Genomic DNA, 23,695 nt, shown 5'->3' on the forward strand with positions numbered 1-23,695 from the left:
ATTGATGATTCTTCCTTCTTAGTTCGAACATCACTTTAGTTATTTTACACTCAGAATGTACGAATTGGAAGTTTTTGGAGCGGTGACCGCATCATTAAATCATTGGGGACGAGGGGGGTCGCGAGGGGGGGGGGTCCCCCGGCGTACGTCATTTGAGCACAGCAAGCCCCGCCTTCAAACGTGTCGTCATCTTCTTTCTTAACTCTAATTGGCTCATATTTGGATCAAGCAAAGTATCCGCCTTGTGTATGCAGACCTGACTAAAAGGAAGTCTTCTTCTTCTTCTCTCTTTTTTGGTGTCCTTTTTCTTTTTTCTTTTTTTCCTTGTCTTAGTGGGAAGCTGCGCTCGTGCGCGCGTCACGAACCAGAAGGGCGTCTGCTTTTTAATTGAATATTTCTTCTGTCATTCCGGCCGCACCAACGTCCGCCATCACATCACCAGAAAAAAAAAAATAATAATAATAATAAGAAGAAGCCCATCTGCAACTCTGCCAAGGTGAGTGTGCGCTTTCCTTAAGCCGGTCACTCTTCCCTCTTCTTTTTTTTTTTTTTTTGTAGGTCCAATTTTCCCCCACATTCAAATGGCGCAAAGTTAACTCGAGAGTTTGATTCTCTCGTTCTCGGTTTTGTTGAAAAAAAAAAAAAAATATCTATATATATTCTGAGTTGTACAGTCATCCAACTGCTCGGCGTCTCACAGCCGCCGGTGCACAAAATAATATTTTCTTGAGTCATTTTTTTTTCTTTCTCCCGCATATTAGTCATGAGCAAGAACCCACGTACTGTATTTCACTGGAAGTGCAACTTTTAAGGTCGGCGTGACTGGCTCACATTCGCACGTCCAAGGTGCGATTTCGCAAGGAACGCAGCACCTGCAGGACAGTGGAGCCTTCCGGGGCGATGCTGGGGGCGTGTGCCGCTTATTATTTGGGAGTTGCGTGCCAGCTCCGATAGATAAGACAAAACTGTTTCGTCTGTTTCCTCGTGAGCTCGTCAGAACTCAAATTCCACCTTTGGTGGATGCCAGCCTGATAGTTTCGTAATATTTGGTACGTTGGACTAGTTGCAGGGGTGTCAGTCATTTTTGTCTCGGGCCACATCCGAGTTCTGTTCTCCCTCAGAGGACCTTTATTCAAATCCGTATTATCGTCTTATAAACGCTGCATAACTAGATTTGAAATCGGAATCCACTAAAAAGGGGGCTTGCCAACAACAGCGAAATGATATCCATCCATCCATCCATTTTCTTTGCCGCTTATCCTCACGAGGGTTGCGGGGAGCGCTGGAGCCAATCCCAGCTGTCAACGGGCTGGAGGCAAGATACACCCTGAACTGGTTGCCAGCCTATAGCAGGGCACATGGAGAGAAACAATCGCACTCACAATCACACCTAGGGGCAATTGAGAGCATCCAATTAATGTTGCATGTTTTGGGAATGTGAAAGGCGGGTCCGGGATTGAACCCAGGACCTCAGAACTGTGAGGCCAATGCTTTACCACCTGAGCCACCGTGCCCAGTGCCAAATATTTTAAAGAAAATATTGCCAAGAGGTTGGATGATAAAGAGGATGGGACCAAAGAGAGAGCCCTGGGGTACACCAGAAGAAGTGGGGGATGGACAGGATTTGACTGATTTCATTCCTACAATCCGAGCAAGGGCAAACATGTGAGAACTGAAGAAGTAAGAAATTATCGAGGATTGTGGGTAGTGCTGGAGCCAACCTCAGTTGTCAACAGGCAGGAAGCGGGGTACACCCTGACCTGGTTGCCAGCCAATCACAGGGCACATGGAGACAAACTGCCACACTCAAAATCACACCTCGGGGCAATTTAGAGTGTAGAATTAATGTTGCATGTTTTGGGGATGTGGGAGGAAACTGGAGTGCCCGGAGAAAAGCCACGCAGGCACGGGGAGAACGTGCAAATCCACACAGGCGGGTCCGGGATTGAACCCGGGTCCGCAGAACTGTGAGGCCAATGCTTTACCGGCTGACACACCGTGGCCGGTGTCATGTATTTGACAGAAAATATTGCCAAGAGGTTGGATGATAAAGAGGAGGGGACCTAAGAGGGAGCCCTGGGGGACACCAGAAGAACTGGGGGGTGGACAGGATTTGACTGATTTCATTCCTACAAACCGAGCAGGGGCAGACAGGTAAGAACTGAACAACTGAGATATTAATATCTCAATATGATTGAAAGAGTAGATGATTTGAGATTTCGGTATTTTCGCAAAAAAACAAGGCAGCGCCCATGATTTGCTATCGCGGGCCGCATCGTATGATGTGGCGAGCCAGATCTGGCTCCCGGACCACCAATTTGACACCTGTAACCTTGTGGATTGCACAATTCTGTGGTGGTTGTGTTGGGGAAGTTCGAATCCAGTTCAAACAGGTTCTATCTGGGTACCTCAGTACCATTTGCCACAAATTGACTGAAGACTTCAAATTGACCTCGGGTGAGCGGGGGTCCACAGTCAACTGAGTTAGCGTACATTTTGCTCAAGACCGCATTGTCCGAGACCAGAACTTTATCTCCGAGAGACAAAATCACATTTGCTGATGTTAGTCACAGTCAACGTTACCTGTGTTTATGTTATTACTGAATGCTAGTCCGAAACCGGGACTTTGGGAAGTCAGATCCAAGACAAGACCTTGAAAATATGGTCTTTAGACCAGCCTCTTGAGTGTTCTGACACTTGGGGTGGGCTCCACTGCGTGCAGCCATGACCCCGGTGAGGATAAGCGCAGTCGAAAGAACGATGAGAAGTAAACGAAAGAGGGGAATTTAAACAGGTGGTCCTTGTAAGATGTGCATTAAAACGTTGCAGCGCTGCGTGGGATTGGAGATTAGCCCCCCCCAGCACCCCCCCCCCCAAGTTTCTCCACATGACACTGACCAAAGCAATCCATTCCGGCGGGGGTGGGGGCAGATTAGCGGCTGCTGAAGCCGAAGATGTGCCCGGCGCCAATCTTGGTGTCCTCCATCAACCCCCCCCCCCCCGTCAAGGCTCTGACGGGCCGCCACGGTTTTGCCAAGAAAATCAAGTTCAGAGGTTAATCGGGGAGCCCGCGTTAGCACGTCTGCCTAACATTTTTTGGGACAAACTCACGATTTTGTTTGCATATCTAGAATTTTACATATCTAGGTGTGGTTTTTGTCATGGGCGTCACTACTCGATGGGGGAGTTGGACTCCTGCCCTCCCTTTTTCGGCACCCGCACTTTTCAGTCTATATTTTTTTTTAAATTTTAATTAGGGTCATCCCCCAGTTCTTCTGGTGTCCCCCAGGGCTCTCTCTGAGGCCCCCTCCTCTTTATCATCCAAGGGTTAGGGTTAGAAAGCATGGTAGCCTCACATTTCTGAGGTCCCGGGTTCAATCCCAGACCCGCCTGTGTGGACTTTGCATGTTCTCCCTGTGCTCCGGTTTCCTCCCATATCCCGAAAACACAAAACATTAATCAGACCCTCTAAATGGCCCCTAAGTGTGATTGTGAGTGCGGCTGTTTGTCTCTATGTGCCCTGCGATTGGCTGGCGACCAGTTCAGGGCGTGCCCCGCCTCCTGCCCGTTAACAGCTGGGATAGGCCCCAGGTCTCCCCGCGACATTTGTGAGGATAAATGGCGAAGAAAATGGATGGATGGATGGATGGATGGATGGATATATGACACCGAGCTCCACCAAAATAATCACGACTCTTCGTCCTTCCAACCTGTCAATCGCCTCTGTCATTATTATTATTATTATCATAGTTAGTTTAAAATAGCAAAGTCCATCATGAACAGTGAGCCGTATCACACACATTTTTGCAGTTACATTTTTATTCCCCCTCACAAATTTGTCCGAGCACGAAGATTTAAAGGAAAGACAAACGGCTAGTGGCTAAGAAAATGAAAATGGAAATTAATTGGAGACTCTAAATTGCCCCTCGGCGTGATTGTGAGTGCGACTGTTTGTCACAATGTGCCCTGCGATTGGCTGGCGACCAGTTCAGGGTGTACCCCGCCGCCTGCCCGTTGATAGCTGGGATCGGCTCCAGGACGCTTCGCGACACTTGTGAGGATAAGCGGCTAAGAAAATGAATGGATAATTAGGGTCAAATATTATTTTCTAAAATGTTTTACTTCAGACGCTGGCGATATAAATCATGCAAAGATACAAATCGCGATCACGGTCAGAACATCGGCTGCGTACGCTCCAGCTCGCCGGCGACCTTAATGAGGACGAGCGGCGAACAAAATAAATGGATCTTATGCTAATTTTGTTCCACGATGACATATCTTCAATAATCACAGCACACTCTTGAATCGTGTCGCCGTAGGTGTGGTAGTTGTGCACTTGGTTCAAATGTGACGAATTTAAAAAAAAAAAAAAAAGTAATCTGAGGTTACGTGAAATGTTGGGCCGTGTGACCTTTGACTCGGGATAAAAAATGTCAAAGTCTGTTCTTCCATCCTTTACATCTGCATCTATTCAATTTTGTTACCGATTGCACGGTAACTTTGGAGATCAAAATATATCCTTCCGTTTTCGTAGTCTTAGACGCTTATCCTCACAAGGGTTGCGGGGAGTGCTGGAGCCTATCCCAGCCGTCAACGGGCAGGAGGCAGCTAGGGTACACCCTGAACTGGTTGCCAGCCAATCGCAGGGCACATAGAAACGAACAACCAGTCACACTCACAATTACACCTAGGGGCAATTTAGAGTTTCCGATTGATGTTGCATGTTTTTGGGATGTGGGAGGAAACCGGAGTGCCGGGAGAAATCCCGCGTAGGCACAGGGAGAACACGCAAACTCCACACAGGCGGGTCCTCAGAACTGTGAGAGCAACGCTTTACCAGTACGAAAGCATACATTTTAAGCAAAAAATAAATACATTTCTTAAATTATTTAATTAATATAAAGTATTTCAACTATACATGTATTCCTACTATGCAGTTTACTATCAGGAAAAGCTAAAAAAAAAATGCTTTAAAAAAAGTATTTTTTAGACTTGGAACGCATTATTTCATTTTCCATTCATTGTAATGAGAAAACTCGCTTTGGTTTTTGAACTTTTCACTTTTCAACCGGCCGTCTGGAACAGATTGTGGTGGAGAACTAAGGAACTACTGTATATCGTTTTTTTGGGAGAGGACATTCAATACACTTTTAGATTTTATTGACAAAATTTAATCCGTCCGCAACAAAAGCAAAAATGAATCCCGTGGCACTGCAACCTGAACCCTTCAAAGGTCGCCATCGCCATCGCCGCAGAAACCGAATTCCATCTTTGTGCTTGCGTAAGATAAAGCGGAAGCACTAAGGTTGTCCAATTCTCAAAATATGACCGGCTGAGAAGTGAAAAAAAAAAGAAAATAAAACGGGTGTTTTTCTTTTCTGTGTTTATTACAAACAACAATGGAGGCCTTGATTGAGTCGCGATGACCGCGGAAGAGAAAATGGAAGTTATTGTGACGCGAGAACGTGACAAAAACATATGAAAAGAATCTTTTCCTCACTATTTTGCGCTTCAGCGACAGCCCGGGCGTCGAGCGTCCGCGGGGGTCGCCCGAAGACCCGCCAAGGGGGCCCCGCGCCGATCTTTTGGACGCAGGCAAAGTATTGCGAGTGCGCGCTTGATTTCCTTCCAGTTTTCCAATTCAAGTGATTTATCCGCTCGGGGACGGCGCCAACCAGCGACTTTCCTTCTTTTAATGCTCGGGCACTCGTCCCTCGCAGCGTTCTGCCAGCCCGGTTGTTTTTTTTTTCTTATTTGGCACAAATTGTTTGCCCCACTTGGAGCCGTTCCGGATTAAACGAAACCCACGCAGGGAATCGCTCCGACGTACGTGACGACTCGTGTTGGGGTCTGCCCGTGATGGATTTTCCGGGCTTGGCTTCTGTCGGACGTCAATAACGACATCGTTCGTCAGCGGTCGGTGCACACGCCGGAAGGAAGTTTTTGCTGGTGCGTGGGGTTCGGAAAAAAAAAAAAAAAAAAATCTCCTCTTTCGATCAAATCTTGAGGGAGGGGTGGGACCAGATATTAATCACTGGGGAAAATGTTTGGTTTATGATGCAGTTGCAGTCTCACGTCGCCCTTTGTACAAACATTTTGCAATGCGTATTATTTCCTCCTATACTTGAACAGAAATGTCCCAACTTTGAACTGTCTGACTCCCCGTTGGAGCCATTCGCTTATCAAACAAATATTTATGCCATTAAAAAAATATATATATATATATATATATATATATGTAAAATAAAAATAAATAAATGAGATTTGCTATAATATAATATTACAGACGACATGGTGGTTCAGCTGGTAAAGCGTTGGCCTCACAGTTCTGAGGTCCCGGGTTCAATCGCGGTCCCAAAAACATGCAACATTAATTGGACACTCTAAATTGCCCCTAGGTGTGATTGTGAGTGCGGCCGTCTGTCTCCATGTGCCCTGCGATTGGCTGGCGACCAGTTCAGGGTGTTCCCCGCCTCCTTCCTGCTGACAGCTGGGATAGGTTCCAGGATGCCCTGTGACCCTTGTGAGGATAAGCGGCTAAGAAAATGGATGGATGGATATAAGATTACATTTTATGTACTTCTTGAATGCTGTTGAGTAGTGACATCATTTGTCAACGGGCCAATTCATAGTTTTGTAAGCAGTCTTGGACAACGTTATTACCGAGTAATAACGCATGAAAAATACTCTATGATTCATTAATTTGTTATTTGCTGTACTAAGACACATTTGGTTTTAGTGGCGCCTGGAGGTGTTTACTTGTGGATGACAGTATTTGAGGTCATGCATTCATCCATCCTCTTAGCCGCTTATCCTCACAAGGGTCACGGGAGTGGTTGGACCAATCTCGTCTGTCAACGGGCAGGAGGCGGGGTACACCCTGAACTGGTCGCCAGCCAATCGCAGGGCACATCGACACCAACGGCCGCACTCACAATCGCACCTATGGACAATTTAGAGTGTCCAATTAATGTTGCATGTTTTGGGGATGTGGGAGGAAACCGGAGTGCCGGGAGAAAATCCACGCAGGCACGGGGAGAAAACTCCGCACAGGCGGGGCTGGGATTGAACCGGGGTCCTTAGAACTGTCAGGCCAACGCTTTCCAGCTGCGCCACCGTTTTTGTTTTCCTTTTGTTTATTTTTCTTTCCACCCTCAACAACCTGGACAATATTAGCTTAGTCCCAACCGCGAGGGTGATCCAAGCAAGTGCGCGTCACGCCAGGTGCGCGTGACTCACCTCCTCGAGCGCCCGTTCAACTTGGAGGCGTCGACTTCTTCGGGTCGTCGGTGCGCATCCTCAATCAGGATTTTCAAACTGATCCGTCCGTCAATGGCAGTGGGCGTCATACTGCGCTGTGAGCAATGGATTTGAATGACTCAGGTCGCACGAGGGCAATATTCACAGTATTAAAAATATGAAAAAAAAAAAGACAAAGTTGAACGCGCAGAAACAGGGGTTGCCTCTTTTTGTGTGTGTATGTCGTCTCCCCCCCCCCTCCCCAAACCCCATAAATACATTTCCGTGCAGTTGTAAATTCTTGTTTAGTGGCATTCATCCAGCAGCAGAAGGGGAAAAAAAATACTCCGGCTTTTTAAAAATAATTGTTTTAAGTTTCAACTGCATAATTGTTCCTCAGTCTGCTCACGATGTGTACATCCGGACATTAAAAAAATATATATCCAAAATAAATAACAGCAGCTTGCTGTGCCAGTCCGCGGCCTCCTCCGAGCTTCAGAGGCAGCAAGAAGCTCGAGCGCACGCCGGCGGAAACGCAACATGAATTTTTGAACACAGACGGCTCTTTTAGATCTTCTTCTTTTTATGTAAAAAAACAAAACCAATCGCAGGATTTTGCAGAATAGCGGCGTTTTCACGCCTGAATTATTCTAAATGTTCCCCCTGTATGTAGGCGGCGTGCTTGAATGATGGATTATTTATAAATTATTATTCATATTATATACATATTTATATATTTAAAATAATGTTTTTATTTCTTTTTAAATATTTTTTCATTTAATTTATATAAACTATATAAACATATATTATTATTATTTATATTACTTATATATTTATAATTACTATTTTACCTACTTTCGCTTTTGAACTACTGTAATTTTATCCTGTCAACATGATAATGTTAATGTTATCGCGATAATATTTAATCAGTCGTAGTCGACATATTCATCAGAACACCCCTTGGTCATGACATTGATGAATGCTAGTGTCGTGCTACGGCTAACCACGCGCAGCTACATTTAAAAAAGAATACACTGAACATCATCTAAAATCACAGAGAGTATAATTCGCACATTTAGTCTATAATAAACATAAAATATATCTATTTTTTTCAAAATCTACTTGTTAAAGTGCTCAACAGCTGTCCACATCATATAAATGCTAATAAGCAATTAGCTTAGCGACGGAGTTAGTGTGCTAAAAAACAACACTTTGATTTAGGCACTACGAGCCGGGTACAATTACACCAATCTGCGTTGTCAGAGGTAAATACTGCGTGTAATGTGTTTCACGTGTACTCGCAACGTTCTCTTTCTCAGGGTAAACTATTACAAAGAGATGTTGGGGAATTATTCATAAATCCACTTCGAGGAAAGCTTTGTTGACGCAGCTGTCGGAATTTGTGAATCAATGAGATGTCTCCAGATGTGCGGCAGTTTTTAATAGCCTACAAGTTCGGGCGTCTTCACGAAAATGTGCCTTTATTGAAGTATCAAATGAGCAATATGTCTGTTATTTTTGTGCGCGGCTGTATCGAGAGCCGTCTCAAATATGCTTCTGGAAATGACTTACGGTGACGCCACCGCATCAAAGTGACGACGGCGGCGATCGCGCGTCTTGAACGCAAAAGCTGAACGCGCGAGTTGTGCGGCGCGATAGCTTCGGGGCGAGCTCAGCGCACTCGTCAGCGTGTGTCGAGAAGTTCTGGCTCTGCTCGGGTTCCTAATGAGGGGTGGGTGGGACGCTGGCGCTTTGTGAAACTGCAGTAGTGGAGACTGGGCTAACTGGGCTAACTGGGCTGTTGTGTGTTGTTGCGGAGGATGTGGTTGATCAACAGGATGCCTGCTGGTGTTAGCTCGAACATGTCTTTGAGATATTTTTGACAGTATGAATGGAGCATAAGGGAGTCGTTGAAGACATCTTTATTATCACATTTTAAAGGTCAAGTGTCATGAAACGGATGATTTTTTTTTTTTTTTTTTTTAGTATGTTATTAATGAAAAAACGTTTTTTTTCACCACAAAACATGATTGTGACGGATACGGCTTTTTGGAACTCCCGCCACGAAAATCCTCTCGAGGGATTTGTTTTCGAGAAGAAGCAGGAAGTGACGTACATGGCAGAACCGCCCTCAAGTGGACTTGTTTGTTTCTATTAGTTTTACCTGCGGGAAGCTACCTCGTTGTTCCTTCGTTTTAGCCAAAATGTTGGCTTGAAAATGACGGCGGCGGGTCTGAAGAACGCGGCCGACAATGCCTCACTCAGCCGCGTGCGCCACAACGCAGTAAAGCGCCCCGGCTTGACGGTGTTGTTCATCGCGTACTGCGGCGGCTATGAACAACCCCCTAAAGCAGCAAAGCTCGGCTCCATTATAAGCCACCGCGGCACCGAAAATGAGCCACACCGGCTGAGGCGCCGCGTTCGGCGGTCACGGCTTCGGCGAAGGCTGTGCGTCGGGCTCGCGGACGGCGGCGGTTCTGAAGAACGCAGCTGACTCTGCCTCGCTCGGCTGCGTGACATGACAACCCAGTAAAGTGCCCCGGCTGGACGAGGTTGTTCGTCGCATAGTGCGGGGCTATGAACAACCCCCTAAAGCAGCAAAGCTCGGCTCCATTATAAGCCACCGCGGCACCGAAAATGAGCCACACCGGCTGAGGCGCCGCGTTCGGCGGTCACGGCTTCGGCGAAGGCTGTGCGTCGGGCTCGCGGACGGCGGCGGTTCTGAAGAACGCAGCTGACTCTGCCTCGCTCGGCTGCGTGAGATGACAACCCAGTAAAGTGCCCCGGCTGGACGAGGTTGTTCGTCGCATAGTGCGGGGCTATGAACAACCCCCTAAACCAGCACAGCACGGCTCGGCTCTGCCTCACTCAGCCGCGTGCGACGACAACGCAGTAAAGCTCCGCGGCTCGACGATGTTGTTTATCACGTACTGTGGCGGCTGTGAACAACCCCCTAAAGCACCCCGTCTCGGCGCCGTGATAAGCCACCTCGGCGCCGAAAATGAGCCATCCCAGCTGAGGCGCCGCTTCCGTCGGTCACGGCTTCAGCGAAGGCTGCCGCGTCGGGCTCGCGGACAGCGGCGGCTGCGGCTGCGCATCTTTGCGGGCAATGGCGCACTCAGCCGCGTGCGACGACAACGCCGTGAAGCGGCCCCGCTCAGCGCCGTGATAAGCCACCTCAGCGGCGAAAATCAGCCACCTCGGATGTCAAATGCCACTTCCGCAACTTTGCGCATGGATGACACACTCTCCGCTCATATTTATTTTTCATATAGGCATTGAAGTGAAAAATTTTATGTGTCTATTTTTCATGACAATATCTATTTTAGAATGTTTATAGGAATGAGACTTGACCTTCAAGCCCACTGATGCGGGCATTGCCGTCTGCGTTGGGTTCGTGTCCGAAGCCGCGGTCAGCCGGGCTGCAAGAACGGGCCCGTCGTCGCTAGGAGACCAAAATCGGGACCCCGAGGCGAGAGGTCAGGGTGAGCAATGCAAAATAAATGCGAGGTCGATGATCTAAAGAAGGCGGCTGAGTTGACTTTGAGGCGTGAACGAGAGCGATATGATGAGAATACGCCCGGCAATCAGCGATAATGAGCCACCGGTGAGCATAAGAACAATCAGAACACACACACGCGACAGGGCATGCAAGAATTGCGCCCCGCTGGGCTTGGATTGGATTTATGCTCGTCGTTAAAAGTTTTTCTATTTTTAGCGTGGAGAGCAGTGGGTCAGCGTTATATTTGGAACGCGTCCATATTTTTTACCCATGTCGGCCACGTCGCGTTTCCCGCAGTCAGCCTCGGGCTGAGCGTCACCGCCATTGATTTCAAAGCCGTCAGCGATTATTGATCTTGTTTCGTTACGGACGCGCGTATTCCGGCCTCGTCTTTATTGATGACGTGTGTGCGGACGCGGGTGCAATTACGTCACCGGTTGGTGTGTTTCGATGACGGCCTGAATTCGATCCGACCGTTTACGCGACACTCCCGTTCGCGGCAATATCGGATTTTTTTTTTTTTTTATCCAGATCTGGTTTAGGTCCGGACATGGCCGACCACTAGCGGGCGATGTCGAAAGTGTAATTTGAATTTATGTTTTCGCCATTTCGGTTGTGACGTATTTGTGCATGTCCAGACTGAACATTTTACGAGATTTCATATTCGAGGGAAACGATGAGGGCTAATTCACGAACAGGTCTGCCGAAATCTTCTTACTCGCGGAACTTTACGTGGTCCGACGAGGTTCTAAACTGAATCGCAGGGGATGAACAAAAACAAGTGCGAACGCCCGGATAACCCACAGGTCCATCCATCCACCCATTTTCTACTCCTTTTCCGGGTCGGGTTGCGAGGGAAGTAGCTTCAGCAGGGATACCCAGACTTCCCTTTCCCCAGCCACTTCTTCCAGTTCTTCCCGAGGGATCCCGAGCTGTTCACAAGCCAGCCGAGAGACTTAGTCTCCAGCGTGTCCTGAGTTGTCCTCGCGGTCTCTTTCCGGTGGATGTGCCCGGAACACCTCACCAGGGAGGCATCTGGGAGGCATCCGGATCAGATACCCCAACCACCTCATCTGGCTCCTCTCAATGCGGAGGAGCAGCACAGGAGGGATCCCGAGGTGTTCCCAAGCCAGCCGAGAGACACAGTCTCTCCAGCGTGTCCCGGTTCATCCCCGGGGTCTCTTTCCAGTGGGACGTGCCCGGAACACCTCACCAGGGAGGCGTCCGGGAGGCATCTGGATCAGATGCCCCATCCATCTGGCTCCTCTCAATGCTCGACACTGAGCCCCTCCCTGATGACCGAGCTTCTCACCTTATCTCTAAGGGAGAGCCCAGACACCCTGCGGAGGAAACTCATTTCGGCCGCTTGTATCCGGGATCTCGTTCTTTCGGTCACGACCCACAACTCGTGCCCATAGGGTAGGAACGTAGATCTCAGTCGTCATCAGAGCTTATAGTGCCCCCTGCTGGATTGGCATGTTTCTGACAGCATTCACGTTTTAATGACATCTTTTCGTAAAAAGCCACCAGAGTGGACTGATTGGTTGAATGCCAGAGTGAGGAAACATTTTTTTACACCGATTTTTTTTTAATTCTCTCATTATACCGTCCTAATTGGCGGGGCTCTCCTGAATACAAGTTCGAGAAACGTGTTCGACTCCCACAGATCTCCTCGTGAAATCGCTAAATGAAAAGGTTATCGCCCGCAGGGCTTTTTTCCTCTGAGCGAGAAAATGAGAAACACTTGTCAGACCATCAAGGGGCGATCGAGATAAAAGTGGTAGAATGGAGCTTTGCAGAGAAAGAAAGGAACTGAAAAATGAAAATATGAAGAAAAAATAAGAAAACATGATGATGACTCCACCTTGACACTTGTCTGAGCTTTCTGTGTTGAGCAAAATGGTGGGGAGCCGTCTCAAAGATGCGAGTTAAAAACCTTAATTTTAGAGGTTATTCTGACCGAGTCGAGCATATTTACTGGCGATCCGTCCAAGAATGTTCTGAAAGAATCGAGAGCAGTAAGAAAAAAGATTCGGCTCAAGACGAGCTGGCCTGAGGCAAGTCTTGGAAGAGAAAATCAAAGTTTTGTGACGGACCGATGGATGTACGACAAAGAAACCCGACAACAAGAGGAGAAAATTTGGTTTCCAGAGAGATGACACGTCTGCGCGAGTAGCAAAGTCTTCGGGCAACCCAGCACCGCATTTATTTTAATTCAATCTCGACTCATCTCAAGTTTGCAACAACAGCATTTCGATCAAAGCCGCCTAAAAGGGTGATCGTCGTACTCGCAGGAATCACTCGAGGGGAAATTTGGGAGGGAGTGGAAAGACGGAGGAACATCTGCGACATGAAGTGCGCAGTGCAATTAGGCGCGGCTTCCAGCTTCTGTCAATCTCGTTAGCGCAGACATTAGCCCGACTCAATTGAGATCATTCGCGCGGCGAGATTTGCTGAAAGGTCTCGGTTAGGTTGTAAAACGAAGAGAGCTCGCATGATGTCACGCGGCGCTTTTATGGCTCTGCCCGAGGCATACGCCAAACAAACACCTGCGAAGCTCTGCGCCAATGTCAACCCCCGGCCCCCGCCCCCCTTCCAGAGCAATTAAGCGTCAATGGCACCTCAAGTATTAATGAATAATAGAGCAACTTGACAAAGTCGAACGCGTGGGTGAAGGTAGTTTTCGTGTAGTCTTATTCATTCCTTATGTATGTATTTTTATAGAGCATATCTCCATAGCTCCGACGTCTAATTGAGCCGTCACCTTGATGGAGGTACGAGGGAGGCCGGCGGAGTAACAGAACCATGCGTCACGAGAAATGTGGACCCATAAATCACGAAGGCGGTGGCGGTGCCGCCACGCAGGCGGCGATGAAGCAAAATAAGACGGTGGCGTTCGGATGGGGTGAAAGCGTTTGGGCGGGGGGCGTTTTGCATTTGAAGGACGGGGGGGGGGGGGTCCCGACGACGACCGCGTGAGGGCCGCGGCCGTTACGGAGGACAAAGCCTGCAAATGCAAAGCAGCTAATGTGATTAACCTCGCGGTTGCTTCAAAGTGCTTGCCAACACTCAGCCGTCCGTGCCCCCCCCCCCCCCCCCCCCCCCCAGAAAACGAACAGCGCCGTCTCGAGAACATCACAACAGCAGGATAATCATTTTAGCCTCGTATTTCCCTCCCGGCGGCACCACATTGGCGTACACGCACACCCCTCCAGTTGTTCAGTTCTTACCTGTCTGCCCCTGCTCGGTTTGTAGGAATGAAATCAGTCAAATCCTGGCCTTCCCCCAGTTCTTCTGGTGTCCCCCCAGGGCTCTCTCTTAGGTCCCCTCCTCTTTATCATCCAACCTCTTGGCAATATTTTCTCTCAAATATATGACACCGGGCACGGTGGGCTCAGCTGGCCTCACAGTTCCGAAGACCCAGGTTCGATCCTGGCCCCGCCTGTGTGGAGTTTGCATGTTCTCCATGTGCCTTCGTGGGTTTTCTCTGGGCACTTTGGTTTCCTTCCACATTCCAAAAACATGCAACATTAATTGGACACTCTAAATTGCGATTGTGAGTACGGCTGTTTGTCTCCATGTATCATGCGATTGGCTGGCGACCAGTTCAAGGTGTACCCCACCCCATGCCCGTTGAAAGCTGGGATAGCGACCCCAGTGAGGATAAGCGGCAAAGAAAATGGATTGATTTCCCTCCCACGTGTAAAACAGATGACATTTTTTTGTCCTTGAACAGATTACCGTCACAGGGCTCATGTTTGGGGAGCAAAATAATTGTACCACGGTACAGACAAGAAAATTTGGCCAGAGGAAAAAAAAAAAAAATCAAAATCAAAATCCATTTGTGCTAAACGCAATGTTTTATAGTCACAAATATCCAAGAATCTAAGTTGTGGCTTGTTTCCCAAAGGGGTTTGAGGAGCAAGCAATTAATGCCCGTCACTGGTCTCGAATAACAAAGAGCCGCCGGATACATAAACAGGCCGCGGTTTGGCGTGTTGGCGTGACGAGCCCGCCCGGGCACGCTCGGCGTTAAGGAGTCGGCGTGACGCGTGCGCCACTTGACGGAATCCTGCTGGCTGCTAAAGAGGACCAATTATTTTCACACTCGGGCGCAGTGATGGGATCGCTTGTCGTTGTTGACGGCACGTCTCGCGAGTCACGACATCGCGACGTGTTTACCGGTTCTACAACTACGGGGCAATCTTGTTACGGTAATAAAAAATGAAAACTATGTGTTTGCTGAGTGCTGAAAAAATAGGTTTACATTACAGAATATATATTTTGGAACTGTGCAAAGCGTTGGCCTCTTAGTACTGAGGACCTGGGTTAAAATTCCAGCCACGCCTTCGTGGAGTTTGCGTGTTCTCCCCGTGCCTGAGTGTCATGAGCGGGGCTGGAGCTCTGCCAGGTGGGGCGTGGCCTGGTTACCGCTCTGGGCGGTGCCACCTCTGGGACTCGTCACAGCTGTTGCGCATTTGGCATGTTAATTGACCATGTATTAATGTTGGAGTTTGCGTCACGGGCATTTGGCAGATCATTGAGTTTGCACTCATTGTGCCTTTGTCTCGGAGTCCTGCATTTGGGTCCTCCCTCGCACCGATGGTTCATGACAGAATGGACCGGCCAGACACAGGACCCAGCGGACTCAAAGGTGAATCACGTTCCTCTCCTGGCGGCGACGCGTCCACGGGTGCCTGATGGCCGCGTCTCGGGGGCAATCCGTCCCCGCCGCCTGACGACCGCATCTCGGTACCGACAACCCCTCCACGGCCGGCTGACGTTCCTGTTTCGGTGGCTACGGCGAACGGTTACCGGCCGCATCACGTTCCTGTTTCGGCACCTACGGCGGACGGTTACCGGTCGCTTCGTGACCAGGCCTCGTTGGCAACCGATCCCCGGCTGAGGAGGGGGGAGTTTGTGCTTTCTATCGACTCCCCTTCCACCCTCCCCTGGTCATCTTTTTTTTTTTTTTTTTAGTTTTGGCGCACCTGGGAGCCGCGCCTTGGGGGGTCGGGTCTCTTCTGTCATGAGCAGGGCTGGAGCACTGCCAGGAGGGGCATGGCCTGGTCACCGCTCTGGGCGTCTCAGCTGTTGCGCATGTTAACTGACCACTTATTAATGTTGGAGTTTCCGTCACCGGGATTTGCCAGTTCATTGATTTTGCACCGGGTCACCGGGTGCGGACACTGCCTTTGAAATAAAACCCCTCAGGACATTATGCCTTTGTCTTGGAGTCCGGCATTTGAGTCCTCCACCGCACCAATGGTTCGTGACACTGCGTGGGTTTCCTCCGGGCACTCCGGTTTCCTCCCACATCCCAAAAACATGCAACATTCATTGGACACTCAAAATTGCCCGTAGGAGCGATTGTGAGTGCAACTGTTGTCTCTGTGTGCACTGTGATTGGCTGGCAACCAGTTCAGGCTGTACCCTGCCTCCTGGCCTTGACCCTTGTGAGGATAATCAGCTCGGAAATCGGACAGTTGGATATATATTTATTTGATCCCTTTTTTTGGGGGGGGGGGAGGTCATGAAGAGTTTTGTTTTGAATGTATATTTGTCTCTTCCGTGCACATGTATTAGAAACACAAAAGAAAGGAAAACCAAAACCCTAATGATCCGCCCTTTTTCTCCCCTGGTGTCCACGCTCTTCTTCTGGCCAGACGAACGGGATGCCAGCGTCTCTCCGGCCGTAGCGCGCGCCGAGATGGGCTCGGAGGATCGCGCTTCAGTCATGTCGCACAAGATCTCGTCCTTGTCGCGCAGCAACAGCAGCTCCTCGTCCAAACACGACAGTCGACAGGTAAAACGACGCCAAGACGTGCCCTCGTACACGCCCTCTTATTTGTTGTCACGGAAGTTCCTAGTTGACCTCGCAGAAACATAAATAAATGTAATCATGAACAAATAAGATTCAGTATACCATAATTTCCGGCCTATAAGCCGCAACTTTCGTCATACGCTTTCAACGGGGTGATGCGGCTAATTTGTGCATTTTTTTTCTAACGGCCGCAAGGGGGCACTCGAGTGGAAAAGGTAAGAGTGAGACCGGTGGAATATTTGTGCAGAGGAAGTGACTTTTAACGGGCCGGCCCTGTTAGCGGTGCGCTATCGTGTTACTGCCGTGTCTCAGTGATTTTTACCAGTATGTTTTTTTTTTTAAACCGGACTTGTTAGTGCGACGCTAGCGTTAGCGCGGCACTAGTTTTAGCATTGCGCTAGTGTTAGCGTGGCACTAGCATTAGCGTTAGCGTGGCGCTAGCGTTAGCGTTAGCTAGCGTTAAACACTCTGTGTACCGTTATTCTTTCTATCTCGTGTTTCAATGCGAGTTTCAATGTGGGCACTTGCGGCTTTTACACAACTGCAGCGTATGTATGTACCAAATGGTACTTCCTTTACAAAGGTACTGGGTGTGGCTTATAACCAGGTGCCTTCTGTAGGCTGGGAATTGCGGTACAAACACAGCAACAGCAGCAAGAAGCCGGAAACAGCACAACACATCATTGTCATGGCGATAAAGCTTAGTCGGTTGTCCTGCTAGTCATGAATTCTAAATTCACGTTTTACTTTTATATTTGTAATCAATGCAAATAAGAAACTGTTCTTTACCCTGGCACAAAGAATGTTTAGCGTCGCCGTTCAGACCACAAATTCCAGCTTGCCGTAGGTCTGCACTCCGCCGGGTCTCGTTTTCTTTCCGTCGTCCTCTTCCAGGATATTGAACGTTTCCATCAAATCTCGTCTCCTCTCACGCGTGTACAAATTCCCGCCGCGGTCTGTGTTGTTGTTGCAAGCGGTACGTCATTAATTTTTCACGCACCGCAAAAGCTTTTCCATTTGTAAATAAAAGCAGGCGCTCGCGACTACTGCGGTCCCCCGCGGGTCACACCACCACCACCGCCGCCAACGACCGGTCGGGCGGGCGCGTTTTTGCAGTTTTTCGGCTCCACGCTCAAAGCGATCTACCACCTGCAGGAGGAACCTCGACATGTCTCCGATTCCTCAGCGGTGCTGGAGAACTGTAACGCTTTCCAAGTGCGTCTCGACCTTCAAAACGAGCGTCCAGACTGTCTGGCGGCCGCCACGTACGTGTGTCCGGTGACTCACCGTGTGACGGTTTCACTGGTGGTGTGACAAACTCTCAGATCGAAAAAGTGACGAGGTTCTAAGTTTAAACCTCCTTTGTCGGTTATGAGGGTTTCTTATAGGCGGATTTGACCCCACGAATTTTTTTGTCTCTTTACGACGACATTTACAAGTACACCGGGAGTCATTTTTCAAGAGGATCCTACCACCGATCCAACTAAGCCTCGACAAGGACATCATTTGTTCTGATTTAGTGTTGAGTCTTTCATTTCCAATAAATTATGTTCCCTTTTCCCCCCGTGCAGGACAGCTGGGAAATTGTGGAAGGTCTGCGCGGAGGCTTTGGCGCAATCCTGGAGCCGCAGAAACAGGAAAGCTACGTGCTAAAGAAAAGAAAATGGCCCCTCAAGGGCTGGCATAAGGTGCGCGCTCGCCTCTTAATGTTTGCAGTTTTGTGTCGGTATCCCATTCAAAATCCTGCTTCGACTGACCCGTTGCTCAGTCCAGATCGTATTGTGATAAAAAATAAACAAACCCAAAGGCGGGCGATGTTAAACATTAGTTGACTAACTAATTTTAGCACGAACACCACCCTCCAGGATCAAGTTTGAAACAAATCCGCAACCAGGACTTGCTTGTCTTTAGCTGCGGGACATTCAATCCGTATACTTTGATGATTTTTCTCATGTAAAATATCGGCCTTGTCTCAATCAAGGTTGGGAAACCCTACTCTTTTGTACCCGATGACCCCCCCCCCTTCCCCCCATCGAGGAGTCGCATGCTGACATGTCGACGGTCCACATGAAAGTCTTCCTCCCAGATACATTAGCTAATGGCCTGCCGCTTAATAGTGGTGTACATGTTTAGTATCGACATTTTTTGTTTTAGTGCTTTCAGCAGTTCACATGTGCAGTAAGATCTCGAGAACCGGATAGGCCGGATAGTGACGATGACAGACACGGTGTGTTTTTCTTTGTATTCCTCCGTATAGAGGTACTTTTCCCTGGACAAGGGCATCCTGAAGTATGGCAAGTGCAACGCCGACGTGAGTGCCCCGCGGCCGCCGCCGACGCGGCCTCGCCCGTTACAGCGTGCGGTCTACCGTTCTCGTCTTGTGTTGCCTACTAGAGCAACGACAGGCAATTAATTCATGATGGAGTTTGGCGTTTACGATCCAGCGTGTTGATGAGCTAACGTGTCGACTCGCAGTTGGAGAAGGGGAAAGTCCACGGCCGCATCGACGTGGGGCTCTCCGTGATGGCCATTAAGAAGAAAGCCAAGTGCATCGATCTCGACGCTGAGGAGAACATCTATCACCTGAAGGTAAACCGCAAGGATAGTCAACCGCCCCCCTCCCCCCCCTGCAGCTGATGAATTGGAAGCCAGGTAGGAAGCCCGCAGGCCCCCCCCCCCCCCCCCGATTCCCCTTGCGGGTATCCAACGAGTGCGGGGCGACCTCGCGTCGCACGTGACGACCGGCGTCTCGCGTCACCCCGCTCGTCCTCGTGCGCCTCCGCAGATCGAGTCGCAGGAGCTGTTTGACGAATGGGTGTCCAAGCTGCGCCACCACCGGCTCTACCGGCAGAATGAGATCGCCGCGTGTCCCGACGACAAGTCCTTCCACTTCCCCCGCCGCCCGTCCCCCGCGTCCCCGGGCTTCGGCGACAGCGCTTCTAGTAGAAAGGTATCTCGACTCGACTCGGTTGCCAAAAAATTCTTGCGTTCCTGCTCGTCGCTATCCTCATTTTCCCAACATTGGCCATTCAAATCTTCCGTTTGGAACAAGTAAATACCGTAATTCCCGGCCGACAGACCGCACCTGGTTACAAGCCTCACCAAGTACATTTGTAGAGGAAATACCATTTGGTACATGCATACGCCGCAGCTGTGTAAAAGCCGCAAGTGCCCACCCACATTGAAACACGAGATATTTACAAAGAAAGACAGTACACAGAAAGAGTTTAGGAGTAGCATTAACGTTAGCGTTACCACCACGCTAACAGGTCCGGTTAAAATAAAACTTACCGGTAAATATCACTGAGACACGCCAGTAACACAGCAGCAACACGGTAGCACACCGCTAACAGGGCCGGTAAAAGTCACTTCCTCGGCACATATATTCCACCGGTCTCATTCTTACCTTTTCCGCCCGAGTGCCCCCTTGTGGCCAGTAGGAAAAAAAGTGCACAAATTAGCGACATCGCCGCATTAACCGCAAGGTTGAAAGCGTGTGAGGAAAAAGTCACGGCTTATAGGCTGGAAATTACAGTAATCGTGATTATCGGGCTGATCTTTTGCCGTGGTTTCTCTGCGCAGTGCGGCCCGACGCGCCGGCAGTCCGCGGCGCACTCGGCGGGCGGCTTCCCTTTCGGCTGCAACAGCCAGGCCAAGGTGGCGGCGTGGTTGCGGTCGTCTGACGACATGGAGAAATGCTCCGAAGGTGAGGAGGAGGCCCGGGCGTCCATCCAAAATTTTCATCGCCTTGTAGCGCCACTTCCTCTATATCTCAAATCCCCAGATAGTTGACACCCATTATTTTATTTTGAATTTATATGGATATTTTTGCATTACTTTTATACTTTGGATGTATTTAAAAAATATGAAATATTTTATATTAATAAAATTCTTCCAGTTGACACCCATTATTTTTAAATTTATATATATATATATAAATTTTGTACTTTGGATATATTTAAAAAATATAAAATATTCTTTATTAATAAAATTCTTCTTCCAGTTTACTCCCATTATTTTCATTTATATATATTTATACTTTGGATATATTTAAAACATATTTATATTAATAAAATTCATCTTTCAGTTGACACCCATTATTTTTTTATTTATATATGTATATATATTTTTTGATACTTTGGATATATTAAAATCATGTAAAATATTTTATATTCATAAAATTCTTCTTCCAGTTGACACCCATTATTTTTTTATTTATATGTGTATATATATTTTTGATACTGTGGATATATTTAAAACATTTAAAATATTTTATGTGAATAAATTAATCAAATTCTTCTTCCATTTGACACCCATTATTTTTGTTTATATTGAGATAAATATGTATATTTTTTATACTTTACATATATTTTTGCAGCCCCAAAATTCTTCTGTTTTGAGGGGATGAACCACCCGCAAGCATTTTGGGGATTGTTTTCCTCCCTAAAAAAAAAAGAAAGTAAAGAAAAGAAAAATGAAATACAAGGAATTATTTATTTTAAATTACATCTGTGGTTTGTTGAATTTGTGGGGGCAGAACCGCTTATATCTCCAAATGTCTCCTTTTCCACATCACGCATACAAAATAAGCGGATACATGCATTTTTAAAAAATATATATATATGTTGGCTACTATATTGATCCCAGACGACAATTTTTCTCTCATCACACATTTTGTGAAATTCCCCGCCGAAATATTGCAGTTCCTCGACAACTGGAAGTCGTTTCGTAACGTGAAACGTTCATAAGTAGAAGCGCATTTTACACGTACCTAGCCTAATCCGCAAGTTTATGATTATAGATTCGGCGGTGAAGATACAGGAAGTGTGTTGCGGGTAAAGATTGACGCCCCCCCCCCCAAAAAGGATTGACGTTGCTCCTACCCAAATGTAGAGATGTGAAACCAGGAAGACCCTACGTGCTACCCAATAGGGGGAGCTGCTCTATTGCGCCTCACATGGCAACGACAGGAAATGCGTCATGGCTAAATATTGACGTCGCTCTTAGCCAATGTGATGCCAGTAAGCCACTACAGCTGCGGCCAATGGGAGAGGAGCTCTATCGCACCACTTTCAAAACTAGATACAGTACAGGATGTTTACGTTCGCCAATTTTTTTTTCTTTTCATATCCTGAATTTCATTTGTAACTAGAGTAACTTTCGTAACCTGAATATTTTCTCAGTAGAGATTTTTGTAAGTAGAGGTACCACTGTAACGAATATTTATTCCCCTTTGTTAGTTTTTAGTTTTTGCGTTTGCAGCAACAGCGGCCTCTGCTGCCTCAAGTAGTAATTTCAGCATTCCTATTTGGTAAAATGATTCGATAAGTGAGACTTTTTTGGGGGGAGGAGTAGACGGAATATGAGATTTTATTATGATATAATTTATAACTGTAGAGTTGAGTTTAAAAGCAGAACATAAAACCAAATTTTCTGCTCCGGGTCAGCATTTTCTTTATCGGTTCCGTGAATGAGAACACAAAGCGTCCCCACCTTATTAAAATCATCGTTCAACGGCTGTTGAATACTGTTCACGACTGGTGTTGACATTAAAAAAAACATTTTTTTTTTTAATTTTTTGTATTTATCGCCCGCTCCGCAGACCTGTCAGTTTGTGAGGCGCACCTGCTGGAGCTGAGCCACCTCCTCCAGAGCATGGAGGTCCTCCACCGGACCTGTTCCGCACCCTCCATCCAGGCTCTTCAGGTGATTTGCTCGGGGTGTCAAACTCAAGGCCCGGGGGCCAGATCCGGCCCGCCAGGCGATCCTATGTGGCCCCCGAAGGCAAATCTACCGTGTCAAACTCTATGATTCTTGTGAAAATCTCTACCAAATTTTCAAATTGTCAGATAATGTTGAGATATTACAAGTTTTTTTTTTGTTACCAAATATTTCACCCTTCCAAAACTAGTTCATAAATTTCGTGTATAAATATGATGAGGCGATGAAATATTTTTGCGGTTTCGCAGTCATAACGGCCCTCTGAGGGAAACCGAAACGACAATGTGGCCCGCGATAGAAATGCGTTTGACGCCCCTCGAACTCAAATTCTACGTCGCTGTTATTTTTAGAACTTTTCAAATCTATTTGACGCGTTTCCGACGCTATTTTTGTCTCAAGGTTAACGTTCAGTTCACTGCGTTGTACTCGCTAGGCGTCAACATTTGACAGCCCAAAGAAGGAAAAGAGGCTTCAGAGGAAGTGGCGCACAAAAAACTACAATAAAGACGTCAAAACTACCCTGCAGGTAACGTGACAAAAAGTCTTTGTTGAGAGGGGAAAAAAAAAAAAAATGAAAATAGCTGGAATAATCTCCGCTTCCGTCAGGTTCCCGGCTGCATCTCGGCTTCTCTCCGCCTCCACGCGTCCAACCCCAACCTGTCCACCGCCGCGCTGGCCGGCGACAAAAGCGAACGGGAGTGCCGGGACTCGGCTTTCGACGCGGCCAAGCTGCAGGAGGACTTCTGCCGCGTGGCCACGAACCGTGAGTGACGCGTCCGCCGAGGCGAAATTGCGACGAAATCCTCCATAGTTGTGTTTGTGAATCGTTGTTTGTACAGTTTATGATTGACACTGACAGTACACTGGATGGGTATGAACAGTGGTGAGCTTCTTTTTACACTTGCGCGACCATTGAGAATATTAAAAAAAAGAGATGATCGAGGCGTCATTCAAGTCAATTTCTTTTTTTTTTAATCATCTCTACATTACATTACTTGCATAATTGGCTTCTTTTTTACCCTTGTATGATTGTTGAGGAGGCGGCACGGTGGATCAGCTGGAAAGCGTTGGCCTCACAGTTCTGAGGTTCCGGGTTCGACCCCGGACCCGCCTGTGTGGAGTTTACATGTCCCCGTCCCTGCAACATTAATTGGACACTCTAAATTGCCCCTAGGTGTGATTGTGAGTGTGAATATTTGTCACTATGTGCCCTGCGATTGGCTGGCGACCAGTTCGGGGTGGACTCCGCTTCCTGCCCGTTGCCAGCTGGGATAGGCTCCAGCACTCCCCACGACCCTTGTGAGGATAAGTGGCGAAGAAAATAAATGGATGAATGGATAGTTAAGGATGTTAAAAAGTCACGCAAAAGATCAATTAAGTTGCAAATATTTATTGTTAGGGCGGCACTA

General features: G+C 47.9%; 1 protein-coding gene across 6 annotated transcripts in view; it reads left to right on the forward strand.

Moving 5' to 3' along the window:
• The first annotated feature begins 304 nt into the window (after positions 1–304).
• The window catches only part of osbpl3b (oxysterol binding protein-like 3b), a 34,992-nt gene continuing 11,601 nt past the window's right edge, over positions 305–23,695 (forward strand). For 2 of the 6 annotated variants that reach the window (XM_061818895.1, XM_061818897.1), the window contains exons 1-10: positions 15,283–15,395; positions 16,408–16,547; positions 18,137–18,253; positions 18,823–18,876; positions 19,041–19,154; positions 19,351–19,515; positions 20,148–20,271; positions 22,168–22,271; positions 22,720–22,812; positions 22,893–23,049. In XM_061818895.1, the coding sequence (XP_061674879.1) occupies positions 15,344–15,395; positions 16,408–16,547; positions 18,137–18,253; positions 18,823–18,876; positions 19,041–19,154; positions 19,351–19,515; positions 20,148–20,271; positions 22,168–22,271; positions 22,720–22,812; positions 22,893–23,049 (1,120 nt within the window). In that variant the 5' untranslated portion in view covers positions 15,283–15,343. Of the gene's footprint in view, positions 497–15,282; positions 15,396–16,407; positions 16,548–16,817; positions 16,890–17,231; positions 17,413–17,720; positions 17,831–18,136; positions 18,254–18,822; positions 18,877–19,040; positions 19,155–19,350; positions 19,516–20,147; positions 20,272–22,167; positions 22,272–22,719; positions 22,813–22,892; positions 23,050–23,695 lie in introns of those variants that run through there. The other 4 variants (XM_061818896.1, XM_061818898.1, XM_061818899.1 and 1 more) reach the window with 4 other exon arrangements.

This window comes from Syngnathoides biaculeatus, chromosome 5 (assembly GCF_019802595.1).
Source record: "Syngnathoides biaculeatus isolate LvHL_M chromosome 5, ASM1980259v1, whole genome shotgun sequence".
In the NCBI taxonomy this organism is placed as follows: Eukaryota; Metazoa; Chordata; class Actinopteri; order Syngnathiformes; family Syngnathidae; genus Syngnathoides; species Syngnathoides biaculeatus.